The following is an 18,034-nucleotide window of genomic DNA, read 5'->3' as shown; positions in this document are numbered from 1 at the left end:
AAAATGTATAGTTGTGGCAGTTCTATTGTTAAGCTTTGTTCTCTCAACAAAGACGGCGTGACGACACTTGACTTGGTTCTCAGCTGGTCACCTCACCAGTGTTACTCTATTAATGGTGTATATTAACGATCTCGATTACTTTAAAATTTCTTCTAAAATATTTTGAAAACCAAATCCGTACCAATTTTGGAGGAGGAAAGCTTACATATCTGTGATCGGACAACTGGATCAATTAGTATTTGGTCACCACATTATTTAAAATTTAAAAATAGGATAAACTGTAACAATGGCAGCTCATCACATTTGAAACCGCCATCTTTTTTTTTTTTGAAATTTTTGACGCGTCTTTCGTTAAATGTCACCAACACATTCTCTTTTACTTTCTTTATGCACTACTACTACAATTTTTGCTTCATTTGCTTTTTGAAGTTTTTAATTTTTTTCTTTTTTTTTTGCTGAAAAATTGTTTGCCGTTTCCATTTTTAATTTTTTATTTTATTCGGTGATTTTGTCGGATCGGAGTCGGTCGATTTTTTTTATTCTTGTGTAGTATTGCATTTTGCAAAAAATCGTGAAGGTTTCCATTCATATATAAATTCAAAGCCGGAAAAAATTATTTTAAAATTTTTGTTTAATAATAAAATCACCAATCTGTTTTTTAATAAATAATTTTTTTTAAAAAGTATTTTTTGTTAAGTTAAAAAAGGAATTTCACGTTCACATTTCGCTTCCAATTTTTGTGGTTAGTAACAAAAAGAGAAAAAAAAAGAAAAAGGCAGACAGTAAAATTTTTATGTCAAGTCAGAAGAAAGCTGGAAGATTATAAAAAAATTAATATCTCTTATGTGATTTGAGATAAAAAGAAATTGCAGTTTTACGAAAAAATCTTTTTATTTTGGAAATTATAAGTGTATTTTAAATATAATAGTTTTTGCCTACACAAAGCAAAAAAAAAAAAGAAAAATCAAATCTAGTGTTTTTTTAAAAATTAATCAATTCAAAAAAATTTTGCTTTTTATTTAAATTTAAAAAGTTTCTCATATTCTTGTGTAAATTTAAAAAAAAAAATTAAAAAACCATGAGTTGGCAGGATTACGTAGATAACCAATTGATGGCCTCCAATTGTGTGACGAAAGCTGCTATCGCTGGACACGATGGTAACATTTGGGCCCAATCCAAAGGATTCGAGGTTAGTAACTTTCAAATTTATCATATACATTTATGAACGAAGGCTTTTGGTTCGTGTAATACGCTATGCCTTAGTATGTATGTATGTATGTATATATATATATTTGTACATATTTTATGTTGAATATTCAAGAATTAAATTGAAGAATGTATTTTTTAGGGATTTTGTTACAGAAATTTTCTAATATATATATTTTAAAATATAAAATTAAATATAGTTAAAAATGTCTGGATCTACCCAAAGCAAGTTCAAGGGTGTGACCAACACGCCGGTCTATTTTTTTTTCTTTCTTTTCTGAATCACTTCTATATTAGTAGAATAGGTATCCATATTTAGAAGAAAATGTCTACAGACAAAAATTATTGTAGCTTATGAAAAAGTAAAAAGAAAAAAATAATCAGTAAGTAAAGAAAGAATCAACGATGAGCGAGCAATAAACCATTTGTAATTTGTATACATATGTATATGCATACAAGTATATATTTATTATCAAGAAGACTGAGTAATAAAAAATTCAGCGTAATACAAAAAATATAAAAGCCTCTACTGTAGTATTATGTAGCAGCAGTATATAGGTAGCAAAAAAGTATCTTTGAAAATGTTATTTTTGGTTATTATTGCTGAAATACAAGTGAATGAAAGAGTTCAAGGTATATAGAGGAAAATTAAACCTTCCTTTATCTCTTTCATCCTTTTTTTTTCTATTTGTGTTACTGCATTTGTGTAAAATAAAAAAAAATTTGAGTCGACTTTTAAATTCAAATAGTCGACTGCTTTTTGAAGAGTAATAAAAAAGAATTAAGTGGTGAGTAGTTCGCCGAGGAAAATCCACGTTGGTTAGGTATTATATGATAGCAACATTGTTGCTTGATTATTCTATTTCTATAGAAAAGAACTAATTTTGTGTGAAACAAATGTGTCGAATACTACATAAGCATGTGTGTATGTATGTACTTTCTTAAACGCGTTTCGTATGTGGAATGTGGATTAAATATAGCAAGATTATTTTGGCTAAATAAAAAACTCATGAAATCCCTCTAAATTTTTATCCAGACTGTAATTTAATTATTCAGTCTTTGAGTAATTTAGCATAAAGTTACAAATTAATAAACCTTTGAACATGCATGTGCATCGTTATACATATGTGCCTATGAATGTTTATTATTTAAGAAAAAAAAAAGAAATTATTAGAGATTAAGAAAGAATATAGAACGAATTTTTGAAAATTTCTTGATAGCAGTACTCTGCACTGTATAATGTATGTATGTATGTACATACGAACAATATGTATATTATACGGTTTGTGTGTGACCACGAGATATAATTTATACAGCTTATTTTTTTTTTTTTTTTTGACTGTTTTCAGGTTTTCTGATTTTATTCAGTAATTCAGCGGTAGTAACTACCACACTTAAAAAACATTATTTTTATATTCATATACAAATATGACGTAAAGAATACGCGAATTTCATTTAACGACTTTTTCTACACAGAAAATCGATTTTTTCACCTTTTTAGAAGATTCATTTTTTTGTTTTGCTTCTTTTTTTTTATTTTAAACTAACTGGTATGTACGTATGTACATATATTTGAGAAAATGGTTAAATAATTAAAAAACTAATATAAGTAGCTTAAATTTTAAATAAATCATATAAAATTGAGATTCGGAGAATTCTTAAAGAGCATATTGAATAGAGAATGAATGACCTGCCGATGACGAAATATGGTTAAAAATACCCAATTCGAAAAGAACAAAAAGAAGAAATAAAAAACACCGGTTTTTGTGTGTATAATATTTGCAAAATGGCGGACATTTTTTTAATGTGTGTATAATACTTTTTATGTTTCTTTTATTTTTTTTGTTTAACGTACGTCGAGCAGTTTAAGGAGAAATTTTTTAGAAGAATCTACAAAAATTTGGGATTGGGAAATGGGATATTGGATAAATTTTTGCAGTTCTACTATGCCACATCAGAAGTAAAAATTTACTAGTTCTGAATTAAAAATTCAGACCTGAAATATATTTGTTTATTCTTTATATGCACACACATTTATGCATACATATGTACGTGTGTATAACACCAATATAATATTAAAATGCATATTTTTAGATATAAATTTTTATACGTATTGATAGCAGAAAATAAAATACGGTTTAATTTTAATATTTAATTTTGCAATTTTTCAGTCTTAATTCCACATTAGATTTTTTTTCTCAAGTTCATTAAATTTTTTCTAATTTGTACATACATACATATGTGTACTGTGTGCAATAATATTCAGATCAAGGTGAACTAGGTTTTGCCTCCTTTTTAGGATTTATTTTGTATTTAAGAGTCGGTTTTTGTTTTTTATGCCTTTTTTTGTCAATTGAATTTTTCATAATAAATTTATATTATGCTTGCATTTCAAAATAACGATAGCTACATAATCTTTTTTAGGTAATGAGTAATTTTATTTATTTTTTTCTGAAATGATTGTTCATTCAAACTCAATTTTATATGTATATAAAGTATGTTATGCACATAAGTAGGTATTTTAGTTTCAATGAGTCAAATAAAAATAATAGCATCAATAAAATTATTTTATTTTTATGATATAAAAAGTGAAAATAGTAGTTTTACATTGCCATTTGCTGTGACATTCGAAATTCTGCTAGGTGTTAGTACTTGACTTCGTACAGGTATGAATACTTATTGTATACACGTATAAATACAGTCTATGTTGGACCATTGTTGTTTTCCTACAGGTATGAATACTTATTATGTATACGCAATAGTTACTTACTATTTAACACGTATGATATTCTTATGAATATATATTCGCTTAACTCCTGTACAGGTATACCTGTCTATCAATGTGTATTCATACTTAATTTTAAACAGTATTTTCTTTTTTTAAATGGTGACGTCATCTTTATGCACATGTTGATTATTTATTTTATTTTTATAGGCGATATTTATATAAATCGAAAGAAAATATAATTACTCACCTTAATTAATTATTAGGTCTGTACATTGGGCTAGTAAACTTTTTAAAATTTTTTTGTATCTACTTCTTAATTAGAATTAGAAATTTCCAAAATTTGTCGAATATGATCAAATATAAAGTCAATACGTATATTGCCCGCAAAATTGGAATAAATATCGAATAGGAGGGATTTTGATATAAAACTAAAATAAATTAAGTTTCATACATACATATATCTATGTGCATGTATAATAAATATGTTCTAGTATCCGAATAATTAAAAAATCAGCTAATTTTTATGTTCGAATACTAAATGTTAAACTTATCGATGAATAAATTTTAGACTTACGATAGTAACACAAATTAAACATTTTATATGTTTGTCGCAACCTATAATCGTAGTAGGTACCTACTTCAACCTATGATTGAAAAATAAAATAAATTACTAGCGCCTCTCCCTCATATATTTTAGATTGAAGACACATGATCTAATGCTGATAATTAAGTTGTGAAAATGAAAAAAAAAATGTTTTTTTTTCAATTTTTTTCATTTTTCTGATAAGAATTAATCTTTTGCGGTCTGACAAATAATTTAAATGTTATAATTTTTTTTAAATTAATTACTTATGACTTTAATTATAAAATTGTTCTTTTTTAAGAATAACTAATATAAAATATTAATGATAATTATTGTCATTTATGAATCATTTCATTATTTACATTTAATGCATATAAAAAATATAATTTTAACATTTTAACCTTTTCTAAGAGATTATTTCAATTTGTCAGCTGGTTAACATCGCATTTGTACACATTACGTTTATATTGGCTTATAAATTCAAAATTATAATAAATTATTTAGTAAAGAAAGCAAAACATTTTTATACCTATAAGAAGAATGCCAATCATTATAGATCGATCCTATCTTTTACATTTATGTTAAGAATGGAAAGGAAAATGTGCAAAATATACAATTTATATATAAACACCTTATCACTATGCCAAATTTTTTTAAAATATCTTGACTTAAAAGTTGTAATAATGCTGTGTATTGATGAACAATTCAGCAATTCAATACATAAGATAAATTGTGTATTCTATTAAAATGCAATTTAAAAATCATGAAAGTACTTCATTCAGATCCTTTATTCTAAAATGTTAATTACAAATTAAATTTTGTATTGTTTTAATTTTTCTTAATGATTTTAATATTGGCTTCGCGTATTAACATAAATTTACGATTCTATTAATAATTAAAAATAAAAAATAAAGTTTTTGATTATATTTAGAATAAATTTAGATTCTATTTTTGTTTTTCAAATACCTACTATGTTTTTTTTTAATTCTCAAAATCGTTCTATCACAAGAAAAATTAATTTTGGGACTAAATTCGTTCATCACATCAAGATTCTATTGTATTTCTCGCAAAGTTTATGTTGCAAATACGGTAACCATAATTTGATTATTTTACTTATAGGGCACAATTTATATATAATTTCCTATATTACTTTTAAAATTACTTTTTAAATAAACTGCGTAACTTCTTAGAAGAATTACTCACTGCAGCATGGTTTTTACAAAAAATGTTGGATTTTAAACTCAAAAATAACTTAAATTTGAAATCAAAAGAGTGAATCTTTCGTAAAAATTTTTTGAATGCAAAAATATTTTATAATTTTGTTCAAACTGGTGAAACTTGTTTTGTTCTATGCATTTTTGTTGTAATTTTTTCCTTTTTTTTAAGAAGTTAAATTTAAAAATTTTTTAAGAGGTTTTAGTCAGTTTGAAAAACACTTTTAGAAATATTTTTCTTTTTATATTAATTTTATTTTTTAGCAAAAAAAAGAAACACTTTTTAGAAATAGTCGATAAATGTTAAAATACAAAAAAGCTTTTTTGAATAATTTTAAGTTTTTTTTTTTTTTTGGTACCGCAAACTTAAATATAGTGTGAATGGTCACTGCATTTTATAGTAGAACGTGAATTCATACTTTTAGTTATTTATTTAATGTTAAAATTTTTATACGTTTAGGTATTCAGGCTAAATACCTACATACATATGTATGTGTGTATGCAAGAACATTGAAATAAATCATATAATAATTGCAATTTATATAGGTGTAGGTAATTATGAATAATTTACTTAAGTGTAATATTAAAAACATGTACTTATATTTTACGTTTTTAATTACTTATACTTATTAGTTTTTTTTAAATGGTATTGCCAACTACATAAGATGCATTTCCAACACAATAATTTGTGTGCATGAATATTGATTATTCATAGTGTTATGAAGGTAAATAATGTTAATTTGAGTATGAATTGATATATGAATATATATATATGTATATAAATAATTTGAAAAAATTGTGCTAAGATGAAATCGAATTATAGTTATTTTAATTACTTAGTTACTTTTATTTGTTTCACATTAATTTTAGTTCAACATACTTATTGTATATTAATGAATTAATCTAAATCTTACAATTGATATGAACTTATTTTTAAATTAAACTTAATAGGTATTCATTTTTTATATAAACGTTTACATTCACACTTACTTATATGTATATTTATGAATAATTTAAATGAATGTGGTAGGAAAACAAAAAAAAAATATTTCATGTAAAAAAATTTAATAACAATAATAGATACAAACAAAATACCAATTATAAATTAGAGAAGTCTAGTCATTTATATATGTATAGTTAAGCGAACATATAAGTGTATATAAATATTTGTTATACATTTATTTTTATTAAATATTTATAAACTTTGTATTGCGCTTTATCTGAACTTGTAATTTAATAAAAAAAAATATAAAATGAAATATGAATCATCAAGGATTTTTTTATCGTGAGAGAATATGTGCTTACCTATTCAGTTATATGGATGTATATATACCTATGCATAAGTGCATATACATATTTTTTAAAATAAAAAATTTGTCATAATAATATACTATACCTTAGTGGTGTAAAATATCAAACAAAATATAAATTTTTTTTAATAAAATATATTTTTCATTGGAGTTTCTATTTAAGTAACAATTTTAATATTAAATGGTGTTATTTAATTGTTTCTTTTTTAATATTCAATTATGGAGGAACTTTAACAACGCTTAGTATTTAAATAAATAGAGTGTGTAACTAAAAATAGCATCTCTGTGATTAATTTATTTTTTAACTTAAATTCTCCAAGGCTACGTAAATTGCAGTATTACAAAAAAAAAGATGAATTCTGAAGAGGAAAACTTATTTATTAATTTGTTAGTCAATTTCCAAAAAATATTTTTATTTAAAATAAAAATCATATTTTTATTCAATATATTCATTCCATTTATATATACAATCCAATTCATTTATAGTTTTTACATATTATTTTCTATGTAATGTGGTTTTGATTAATTCTGCGGCTTACAAACTCGTATTTCAATATTTTCTATGCGACTTGATTGTATTTTTGTAGTGATGCACTAATTTCAATTGTTTTTTGAATAATGTTTTCGATATATTTATTTTGCACACGTGGTACAACTACATTTGTGACTAATTGGAAGTACATAAGTACATTTGTTATATGTGCTTTGCAGTTCTCGTTTTTTAATATCATTACAAAATCTTTCTTCAAATTATGCTTTAAAATTTTTTTTAAATTTTCATAATTATGTGTTATTTCTTAAACGTCATTATGTCAAATTAAAAAAAAAAAATCGAAATGTGTATTACATTTTTAATTTTTTAATTAGTTTCGTTTTCACATTAAATGGATTAGTAACATTTTTAGTGCAGGCAGCAAATGCCTTTCTTAAATGTACTTCTGTATAGCGTAAAAGCAAGTTAAAAATTATAAAAAGTGTAAAACAATATTGTTTAAGAAAAAAAAAAATTTTAACGATCGAAAGTTAAAAGGCAATTATTGGTGAAATAGAAATATTTCGTTCAATATTTCAAATATTGTGTAGAGTGTAAACATTTTGCAACTTACATTAATTTAAAAATTGTTCAATATCGTCTCTTTAGAAAATTCATTTGCAATAAATGTCGATTATTTCGTCCCTTATTCTAAAATGTCAACAACAAATTTTTGCGGTGTTATATTCACAATTGCGTTGACACTGCAATCTGTCAAACAATATGTCAAAATTTTCTTCAATCTTTTCAATTTCAATTCTTTTTTGATTTGTTGTTTAGAAGAATTTAAAAAAAATTTCACAAATTGCAGAATTTCTTGTGGTTGTAATTACAAGTACATTTATCTATCTAAGTAATTATAAGATTTTAATTTAACCATTTTTTATGTCCGGAAATGCGAAACGTTGCATTAATATTTAAAATAACTAAGAATTTTTTTATCAACTAATTTAGTTTAGATTTTTATTTTAAAGAATTAAAATTAAATCATTTGGTTTGGATTTTGCTGAGCTTTTGTAAACATTCGTTATTTTGTATTTCCAATATTTTTTAATTTCTCGAGATTGTGTCAAAATATAATCAGTATTGGTAAAGTGCTATAACTAAATAGATGTGGGATGCGGTTATTATTCCGTCTTGCATTTACAATGTTAAGAATTCGATGTTGGAACTGAAACATTATTTTCATTGTTTTTGATGTTTTATACAAGCGTCAATAATACTTTTGGAAAACCTAATATACATACCGTCACCGGATCCAATTTCGAGGTGAAATAGCTATAAAATAATGATAACGCGCAACTTTTTTTTACAACTGGATACCATATACCGCATATTTAGGAACACCTCTTTGTATTTTTTTTTCATGCATACATTTATATTAATGAATAATGCAGAAGTATACCAAATAATAATTCAAATTTTTGTTGAACTTCTACAAAATTTTGTTTTCAGTTTTTATTTTATTTTTATATTATTTTTTTTTTTTGGGTATCAAAGTGCATTTTCCGCTGTATAATTTCGATTTCCATAAATAATACATTGTATGTATGGCATTAAGATTTTTTATAGTTTTACAGAAGTATCTACCTACACTATTCTTATATGTATATGTAGAGAGCAATACAAAGTTATACATAAACATATTTGTGTATATTTAAAAAAAAAGTATACTCAAATATATGAAGTTTACCGTTAAAAAATTACTCATTTGTAAATTCAAAGTAATTTATATTGTTTTATAATTCATTCACAAAATATTTGAAAACTGAATTAAACTTCCTTCATTAAAGCTAATGTTTTGTATTTGAATCTAATTAAAATCATAAAAATTTGAAAAAAAAAAAAAAATTTATTTTTTCATTTTAAAAGAAAGTTTTTTATTTTTATTTTATTCATTAATTTTTTTTCTTCTTTTTGTGGTTGCGTGAGATTCACATAATAGAAATTGAAATATTTACCACACATTTTCCATTTCTATATGAAAAATATTAAAAAAATGTAAAGAATAGTATGTAAAATCATTTATTAAGTGCAAAAGATAAATTTTTTGATTTTCAATTTAAAAAATTCAATTTCATATGCTAGCAAAATTGTACAAAGTGCAAATTTTTTTTGTTTTGAAATTCTTTTTTATTCTTCTTTTATCTGGTTTAAAGTATATTTCTCTTTTAATAATTTCTCATAAGGTAAAGGGATTAATATTCGAACATTGTCAAATTTTGCAATCTTAACATTAATTTTTTCAATTATTAAAATAAATTGTCATTTTTAAAATTAAAAAAAAAAAATTTGAGATACACAACTTTCATATACCTACTTATATCTGATAGTATTATAAGATTGGCGATTTTCGATAATTCAGTTCTAGCTTAGGCCCTAATATCAAACTGCAAAAAACACCTGTTCGGAGATAACAGTTGTGCTTTCTTATAATTAAAAATCTTGGATATTGAAAAATCACTCCAGTATGTTACAAATTTTCAAAATAAAATATTCAGTTTTTGCAGATTCGATTTTAAAATTTACCTTACAACTTTCAGGGCATGGAATTGCTGAAAATCGCCATTGATTTACTTGAAATTTCATAAATTTTAAAAAAATATATAAACGATTTATTATTAGTATAATTATAATAATACTAATAATAATAAACACTTATATTATATAAGTGTTTATTTTGGAGTTCTTGTTTCTTAGAAACTTTTCTGTTGAAGCACATTTAAAATCATTGTTCGGACACTTAAACTGTTCGGACACTGGTGCCTTTACCCTAATTGTTCATATTATTTTTATAATGAAAATGCGTTAGTAGTTATTTGATTTGTAAAAAAAACTTCATTGTTTGCTTTCAAAAGTACGTTGGAATCATAAATATTATTTAAAAATTTGAAAATCAAAAAATGAAAAGAGCTTAAAAAAATTTCACTTTTATTTTATTTTAATAAATTCTAATTGAATTTCAAATTTTAGCAAAACAAGAAAATTTTGTTTTTTCGTTAGTTTGATTTGTTTTTCGTGATGTCACACTTTAATATTTATAGTTGAAGAGGAACAAGTTAAAAGAGTAATTTGCACTTTTAATATGAATGTTGAACCTTGGACTAATGTATGTAAAAATATAAAATAAAAATTAATTTGCAATTTGGCAAAAAAAAAATGTTTGTATTCTAATAAATTTAGCAATTTTAGTTAGCGCGAAAAGAGAGTTGAGGGAAATGTAAATCCACATATTCATTTTAAACTAGTACAAGCGTAATTTCGTTATTTAAAATTTATTGGTTTCTTTATTCTTCATGTTTAGTGTCAAATTTTGAGTTGATTTGATTGTTGTACGTGTCATCTTCTGTCTTTCAATTGTGGTTTAATAATATGACAGTGTTAACATTTAATGAATTTAGTTTAATAGTAAAAATATGTTCTATTCTGATTTAATTTAGTTCTCAAAATAACATTTTATTTTAAAACTAAATTAAATTTTAAAACTAGAAATTTAATAGCAACATAAAACAGATATAATTAATATAAAAATAATATAAACATTAAACACACCCACACATCCAAAAAAGAAATTAAATTTTAGTTAAAGTGATAAGTAAAAAAGTGATAAGTAGATGAAAGTTATGTTAGAAAAATCGAGAAACATTTTATTTTTTTTTTTGCAAAGCTGTTTTGAATGAAAGTAAAGACAAAAATTATTTTGTGAAGAAATTTTTGTGAAAATTGATAATGTTGTTAATCAATGTCATGTTATCTATTCCAAATGAGTAAGAGTTCAAAGACCCTTTTTAAAATTTGAGTAAGAGTTCAAAGACCCTTTTTAAAAATGCATATACTCTGTTCTAAATCAAGTCATATTGAATTGATCAATCAAAAAAATTTTGAATTAAAAAAAATATATGGCTTGGTATAACTGAACATGATGTTTAGGTCTAGAATCTGAGATCTTCTTTTAAAATATTAGAAGTGTTTAAAATTTTGTAAATGAAAAAAAAAATAGATTTTGTTTTACAAAATAAAGTCCTTGAGTAATTTTATCAGATATAATTAATTAAAATTATTTTTTAAAGTGCGTATGCATTTAAAAGAAACATAACAAAAAAAGAAAATTAATTATAAATTTAATTTGAAAAATAGTGTACTTCGAAAATTTTCTATTCATTTCATTTTAAACTTTTTTTTTTGTTGAAAAAATAAACGAGTCATGTGGGATGAAATTTTAAAAGTGTTCATTTTTCCTTCTCATTTTTTTTGCTTTTATTTTCTAACGTTATCTGTTCTAATTATAATTTAAATATTTTTAATTTTATTTTTATTTTTGTTTCATTTGAAAAAAGAAAAACAATTTTTATTTTCTTTTTCACTTTCTTGCATTCTCATAAGTGCCTTGACTGTTCTCATTTATTTTATAATTATAGAAATTTCGACCTACAAATATTATTCATTTCGATTTGTATATTGAGATTTCGAACCTACACAAAAAATTTTGTTTGGAAAAAACAAATTTAAAAAATCAAATGATTTGAAAAAAAAAAAAAAAAATAAATTAATAAACATAACTTATATATGTATATATGTGTGTGTGTATAGAAAAATTGAATTTAATAATTATGTGTGTATATAGCAAAATTTGTGTAATTTTAGAAGCAAAATTTGAAATATACTTACATAGCTGCTGAAAAATTTCGTTTATTTCATATTGACAGAGTACATATGCTCTTCTAAATTTATATATTTATTAATTAATTTCCTAATTAATTTTTATTATTTATTTAAAGACAGAAAAACATAAAACCAATTTAAAATACGTCATTTATTTTTTACATTTCTTGGAAGTTTTATTAAAATTTTGGTTATAATATAAGATTTTATACTTTTAAGTATATGACTTGATAAATTGAGAAAAATGGCATAAAATTTTTCTTAAAATAATTTTTTAATTGGCATTATTAACAGACTAAATTTGTATTTCGCATTTGATTTTATTTTTTATTCACTTTCAAATCAGAATTCTCAGTTTTCCTAATTGATATGTAACTTTACCAGTAAGAGTATTTACTAATTTTTTCAAATAAATCTTGGGTTTTTTCTAAAATTATCGGTTGAATATGTCACCTTCAAAGGAAAAGAGAATGAATGAAAGTATACGCGCAATAAGAAAATTTTTGTGACTCGAAAATTACAATACAATTATAATTACCCGGATTATAATTAGTTAATCGATTAATTAAGCCCTCAAACTTAGTTTGCGTGAATATACAAAATTTGACTTACTTCAGTTCTTTTATTTGTTTTATAAAAATTATAGACCTTTTCATTATGGATTTAAATTTTTTCGTTATGCGATGCATAAAAATTAATTATGAGCATTTTTTCATTTAGTTTAATGTAAAATAAACTTTAGTAGCTTATGATAGTATATTTTTATGCTAAAAAATTCTAAAATGCGAAAAAATAAATATAAGACTAAGACATTTTTCAGTCTTAAAGAAAATGTGTGTTCATTTGGGCAATAAGGAAGAACAATTTAAGTCAAAACAAGCTAATAGATTCAAAATTACGCAATATACTTGAAGGCCTGTAAGCATATTTTATTGGCTTTATAAGTATTTTTCATTGGTTTTTGAAAAAAAGATATATTTTCTTAAAAATAGAAAGAACGTTCTTCTAAAAAATTTTCAATTAAATTTTTGGAATGTTGAATTTCTCCATTTTATTATCATCATTATTAGAATGTTCCGAGTAAAATAAAATCTTTAGAATCCAAAAAAACTTTTGGATTAGAAAGATTTAATTATCAAATATTCGATTTTGTGCTAAGTCAACTTATAGTGTTTTTTCTTATTGCCACTGAATTTTGATGCTTTTAAGAGTTAATAAATTAAAAAATATAATTTTATAAGTTATTATTTGTAAAGTTAAAAATCTAGTAATAGAAATTAAGTATGTATTCTGTTTCATTTCGCATTCAGTTAAAAATAAATATCACACATAAGTAAAAAACGTAAAATTCATACTGACTAAATCAGGAGTCGATAATTTTTTTCGGACGGTGGTCCATTATAAAAATAAAATTTTTTATGCGGGCCGCCATTCAAATGACTCTTAAATTAAACTTTTATTGAACAGCTTTATAATAATATATAAAATATGTTTATATTTCATTTAATTATTTCATTAAAATTCAGTGCCCGTTTTGATCTTGAAAACTGCGTTCGATAATTTATTTAAGTCCAGTTGTGTTTTCGGGAAATAAATATTGCAGTAGTAAATTGGCTAAATTAAATAATGCTACACTTACTTTATGAACTGTCGTATTCACTTAGAAGTGGAGACTAAATTTCTGCAGTAAAATATTTTTCTATTTATTATATCACGAATTTTTGTCATCGATTATATTTCGGCACACTTACGATCTAAGCTTTTGTTGATTTTTCCTGTTGATTGTTGACGTTGGAGGCGGGTCGCGCAAAAAGACACAAAATCCCACAAGTTATCGACCACTGTATTAAATCGTTATGTTTAAAAACAAAAAAAAAAAGAAAACAAAAAGAAAAAATATCTGCGACGAGTGAAAAAAACAAAATGCTCAGTTTCTTTTGAACTTTTACGTAGGTATTTTTTCCTACATACATTTTTGTTTTTTTTATTTTCTTTTTTTAAATTAGTAACAGCATATTCGCATTTCGATTTTTTTCTGTTAATGATTTTTTTTTTTATTTAAATTCACTACTTTTTCAAATAATACAATGGATGAGTGCCAAATAAATTAAAAAAGGTGTTTATTTTAAACATAAATTATTTTTGGTATGTGACGATGAAGGCGAATTTATTTTTTTTTGTTTAATTTTAATACGAAAAATTGTCGCCATACTCTATTTAATTTATTTTTTTGTGTATAATTTACATAGAAACTATGTATTTTGTATCTAGGACTATTAAGGAGAAAAGGGCTGTGAAAAAAATGTTGTTTTAAATGCATTAAAAACTTAATGAGTGGATCTTTCATCTTATATCTATATTGCTTTGATATGATAAAAATTTTTGTCAAATTTAATGGTTGTATAAAGAACAATAAATTTCTATTTTATTAATTTTTATTTTTAATTTAATATTTTTTATTACAAAATTTTTTTAACAATTTTGTTTTTTTTTGTACAGGTTACAAAGGATGAAATTGCTAGGTTGGTGCAAGGATTCGAAAATCAAGATTTATTACCTAGTAGTGGTGTCACATTAGCTGGCCAAAGGTACATTTATTTATCAGGAACTGATCGGGTAGTTCGTGCCAAATTGGGAAAAAGTGGTGTGCATTGTATGAAAACACATCAAGGTAAATATGATTTTGTCTTTTATATTAGTTTGTGTAGTTGTTAAAAATTTTTGTTTTTGGGTTTTAATATTTGCATACGTGTTTTCCAAGTTGCGTTACGGCGGTTTTTTTTTTTCAAGTTGCGACAGATATTATTCAGAGCAATTTTTTGAATAAATTTTTCGGACTGATTCCAATCAGATTTTGACTTTGCAATTGCAATTTACAAAAAATGTTAAATAATTCATAAAAGTATTCATTGTTTTCTTGTAACACTTAACTAAGAAGCATCTTAGCATTTTGAAGAAATATTTAAACAATAAATATTTTGTGATCCAAAAAAAAAATTACGTCCAGAATTTGAAGATCTAGAAACTTTTTCTTTATGACTCTTTTAAATTTTAAAATTTTTAACTGGACTCTTTCAAAATTTCACAGATAATCAGTAAAGGAATTAAATAAGAATTAAAGTTACCAATTTTTTTTTCTAAGAAAACTAGGTCAAATAGTTTCTAATTTTCTTTTCTCACAATAATGTGGATAATAATGGTAATTAAGATGATAGATCGAGACCGAATCAAAAAAAAATTAACAAAATTTTAACACTCTTGATTTTTGTAATTAAACGGATGATTTGGAATTTAATGATAAATATGGAAGAATCATTAAAATTCAGTCACCTTTTAAAAAAAAAATTAAATCGAAAAAAAAATCTTTGATTAATTGTCATAACTCATAACTATCATCTGATTCATAGTACAATTTGAACTGGAAATAATTTGTTACGTAAGAATTAGATTTTTTTTTTCTATTTAACCCACTAATTCCCGAATTATGAATTTTATCTTATTTTTTTTATTAACATTATTGAAATTGGAAGATAATATCCCGAAAACTACATATATTTGACCGGTATGTACGAATATATTAAGTCCGTAGTTTTAAATTAAACCAACGTGTTTAAAAATCTCATACAAACCACCTGCATTTTAGTACAAATGTTCATAATTTTGTCAAGGGTTTGAAGTGAAAGTGTGAATTTCAACTCAATGTCCTTACATCTGTAAAATAATATTTTTAAATAACATTGAGAAAATATTATTTCATGTTGATTTTCTCTAGTTCCGAAGATTTGACATGTCAAATTTTTGTTAATTAAATGAAAACTGTTTAACAGAAATGTATAAAATCACTAGGTCATAAAGTCGTAAAATAAAATCAGAAAATTAACAAAAACAGTCCAATTACTTATAGAACATAATATATAATACGTATTATATTCACATTATAGTAAAGCGGGGACGTAAATGTCGTAAACTAAGAAAAATGTAGTATGCACATGAAACTACAAAATTTGAATTATAACAATTTAATTTAAGATGCGGAAATAAAAATAAAATGTATATATAAAAATAGAATTTATTTAAGATTATCAAGCACGATTAAAACAAAACATGTTATGTGCACCCCTTCGTATAAGAAAAACCCTTATATAAAAATTAAATTTCACGTAAAACGGCGGAAGCTAAAAAACTATGACAGCCATAACGCACTATTGTGGGTAAGAAAGGGTTAACGATCTTTAACAAAATTTAGAAGAAGAAGAAAGAAAATTAAAACTTCTATGTAAACTCTTTTTTTTTTTTTTTTTTAATAAGCGGTGTGAGTGATTGTTGATGAAAGTGGAAAAAAGATCATTTTGTTTGACTTTTTTTTTCTTATGTTTTTAGTTTTTTATGCTTGGCATAGTTTTCAACTAAATTGAATTGCGTTGAGCTACTTTAATAGATTTGTCTACGGATACAGCATTTTTTTGTTTTTCTTCTTCATTTTTCTTTTTGTTATTGCTATTCTTAGAGATGCGATGTAATATTGTAACAATTTTTTTTATTATTAATTTTTCTTTTCTTTTGTTCGTTTTGTAATTTTCATTTTGATTGTTGAATTTTTATTTGTATTAATTTTACTTTTAAGTAAACATGATACAGTACAAATTAGATATAGCACAAGTTAATTTTTTGAATTCGTAAATTTTTTTTAAGGCTGATAAAGTTTAGTGACTGTTACAAATATTATAAAGCATTGAACTAGGAGTAAATTTTGAAAAATTAGCTTTACTGCTCGAGTTTACGAAACTTATTTAAAACGCAATTGAATTTGATTGCTTGAAAATAAGTGCATCGTAAAAAATTTGAAAATGGTGTGAAGTCATACGATTAATTATGAAATAATTGCTTTTAAAATACAATTCAAATGTATAGTCGGTGTGCAATTCTGTCCGAAACAGCATCAATGAAAGTCTTTCATAAAAAATAGCTCTAAACACGATTTTTCGGTTAAAAAAAAATTGACATGCGGAATATTTTTAAATATTTTATTCAATAACATGTTTACACATTTATGCTTTGAAATAAATGTTAAGATAAGAGGGGAGTAAGGATCTTAAAAGTACTTCATTGGGTTTCGATCAAGAAATAATAATTATTATATAACCTATGTCATATTTTATTTGTTTGTAATGATTTTCTCATTTGCTCAGATCAATGAAAAAATAATAAAAGAATAGATTGAACGTATGTGTAATTGTATATGTGCAGAAGAACTTTTTCAAAACTAGAATGCCAAGATAAAATAACGATAAGATTTCGGAGTCAAAGACTACTTTTATTATACCCGTACGAACGTATGTTCGTAGGGTATACTAAACTTGCCTTACCGTTTGTAACACTAAGAAATAACGGTCTTAGATATAGACTCAAGTGTATGTTTTTGATCAGCGTCAAATTCTGAGTTGCCTTAGCTTTGTCTGTCCGTCCGTCCTTCCGTCCGTCCGTCCTAGCGATAGCTCAAAATCGGGTAGCTGCCATACAACTTCAAAATTTATTTAGCTATATCTCAGAAACTATAAAAGCTATGGTATTGAAATTTCACATAAACGAATATATTAGTAGGGCCAATGCGTATGATAAAAGTCGTTGAAATTACTTGGCTCCTTCTGGTAGCTGTCGTACAACTTCAAAAGTTATTTGGCTATATCTCAGAAACTATAAAAGCTGTGATATTGAGATTTCACACAAGCAAATATATTAGTAGGGCTAATGTGTTTGATAAAATTCGTTAAAATTTCTTGGCTCTTTCTGGTAGCTGGC

The 18,034-nt window shown here is 24.1% G+C and overlaps 1 protein-coding gene across 3 annotated transcripts in view; it reads left to right on the top strand.

The window, feature by feature from the left end:
- Positions 1-581: 581 nt before the first annotated feature.
- LOC129606052 (profilin) overlaps positions 582-18,034 on the top strand; it is a 34,213-nt gene continuing 16,760 nt past the window's right edge. For 2 of the 3 annotated variants that reach the window (XM_055516108.1, XM_055516107.1), the window contains exons 1-2: positions 582-1,189; positions 14,735-14,906. In XM_055516108.1, coding sequence (XP_055372083.1) covers positions 1,079-1,189; positions 14,735-14,906 — 283 coding nt within the window. In that variant the 5' untranslated portion in view covers positions 582-1,078. The remainder of the gene's footprint in view (positions 1,190-14,734; positions 14,907-18,034) is intronic. The other variant, XM_055516106.1, reaches the window with a different exon arrangement.

Source organism: Condylostylus longicornis, unplaced genomic scaffold, assembly GCF_029603195.1.
Source record: "Condylostylus longicornis isolate FDR11 unplaced genomic scaffold, ASM2960319v2 ptg000017l, whole genome shotgun sequence".
Classification (NCBI taxonomy): Eukaryota; Metazoa; Arthropoda; class Insecta; order Diptera; family Dolichopodidae; genus Condylostylus; species Condylostylus longicornis.
Note: the sequence above shows the minus strand (reverse complement) of the source record. Positions and strands in the feature narration are given on the sequence as shown.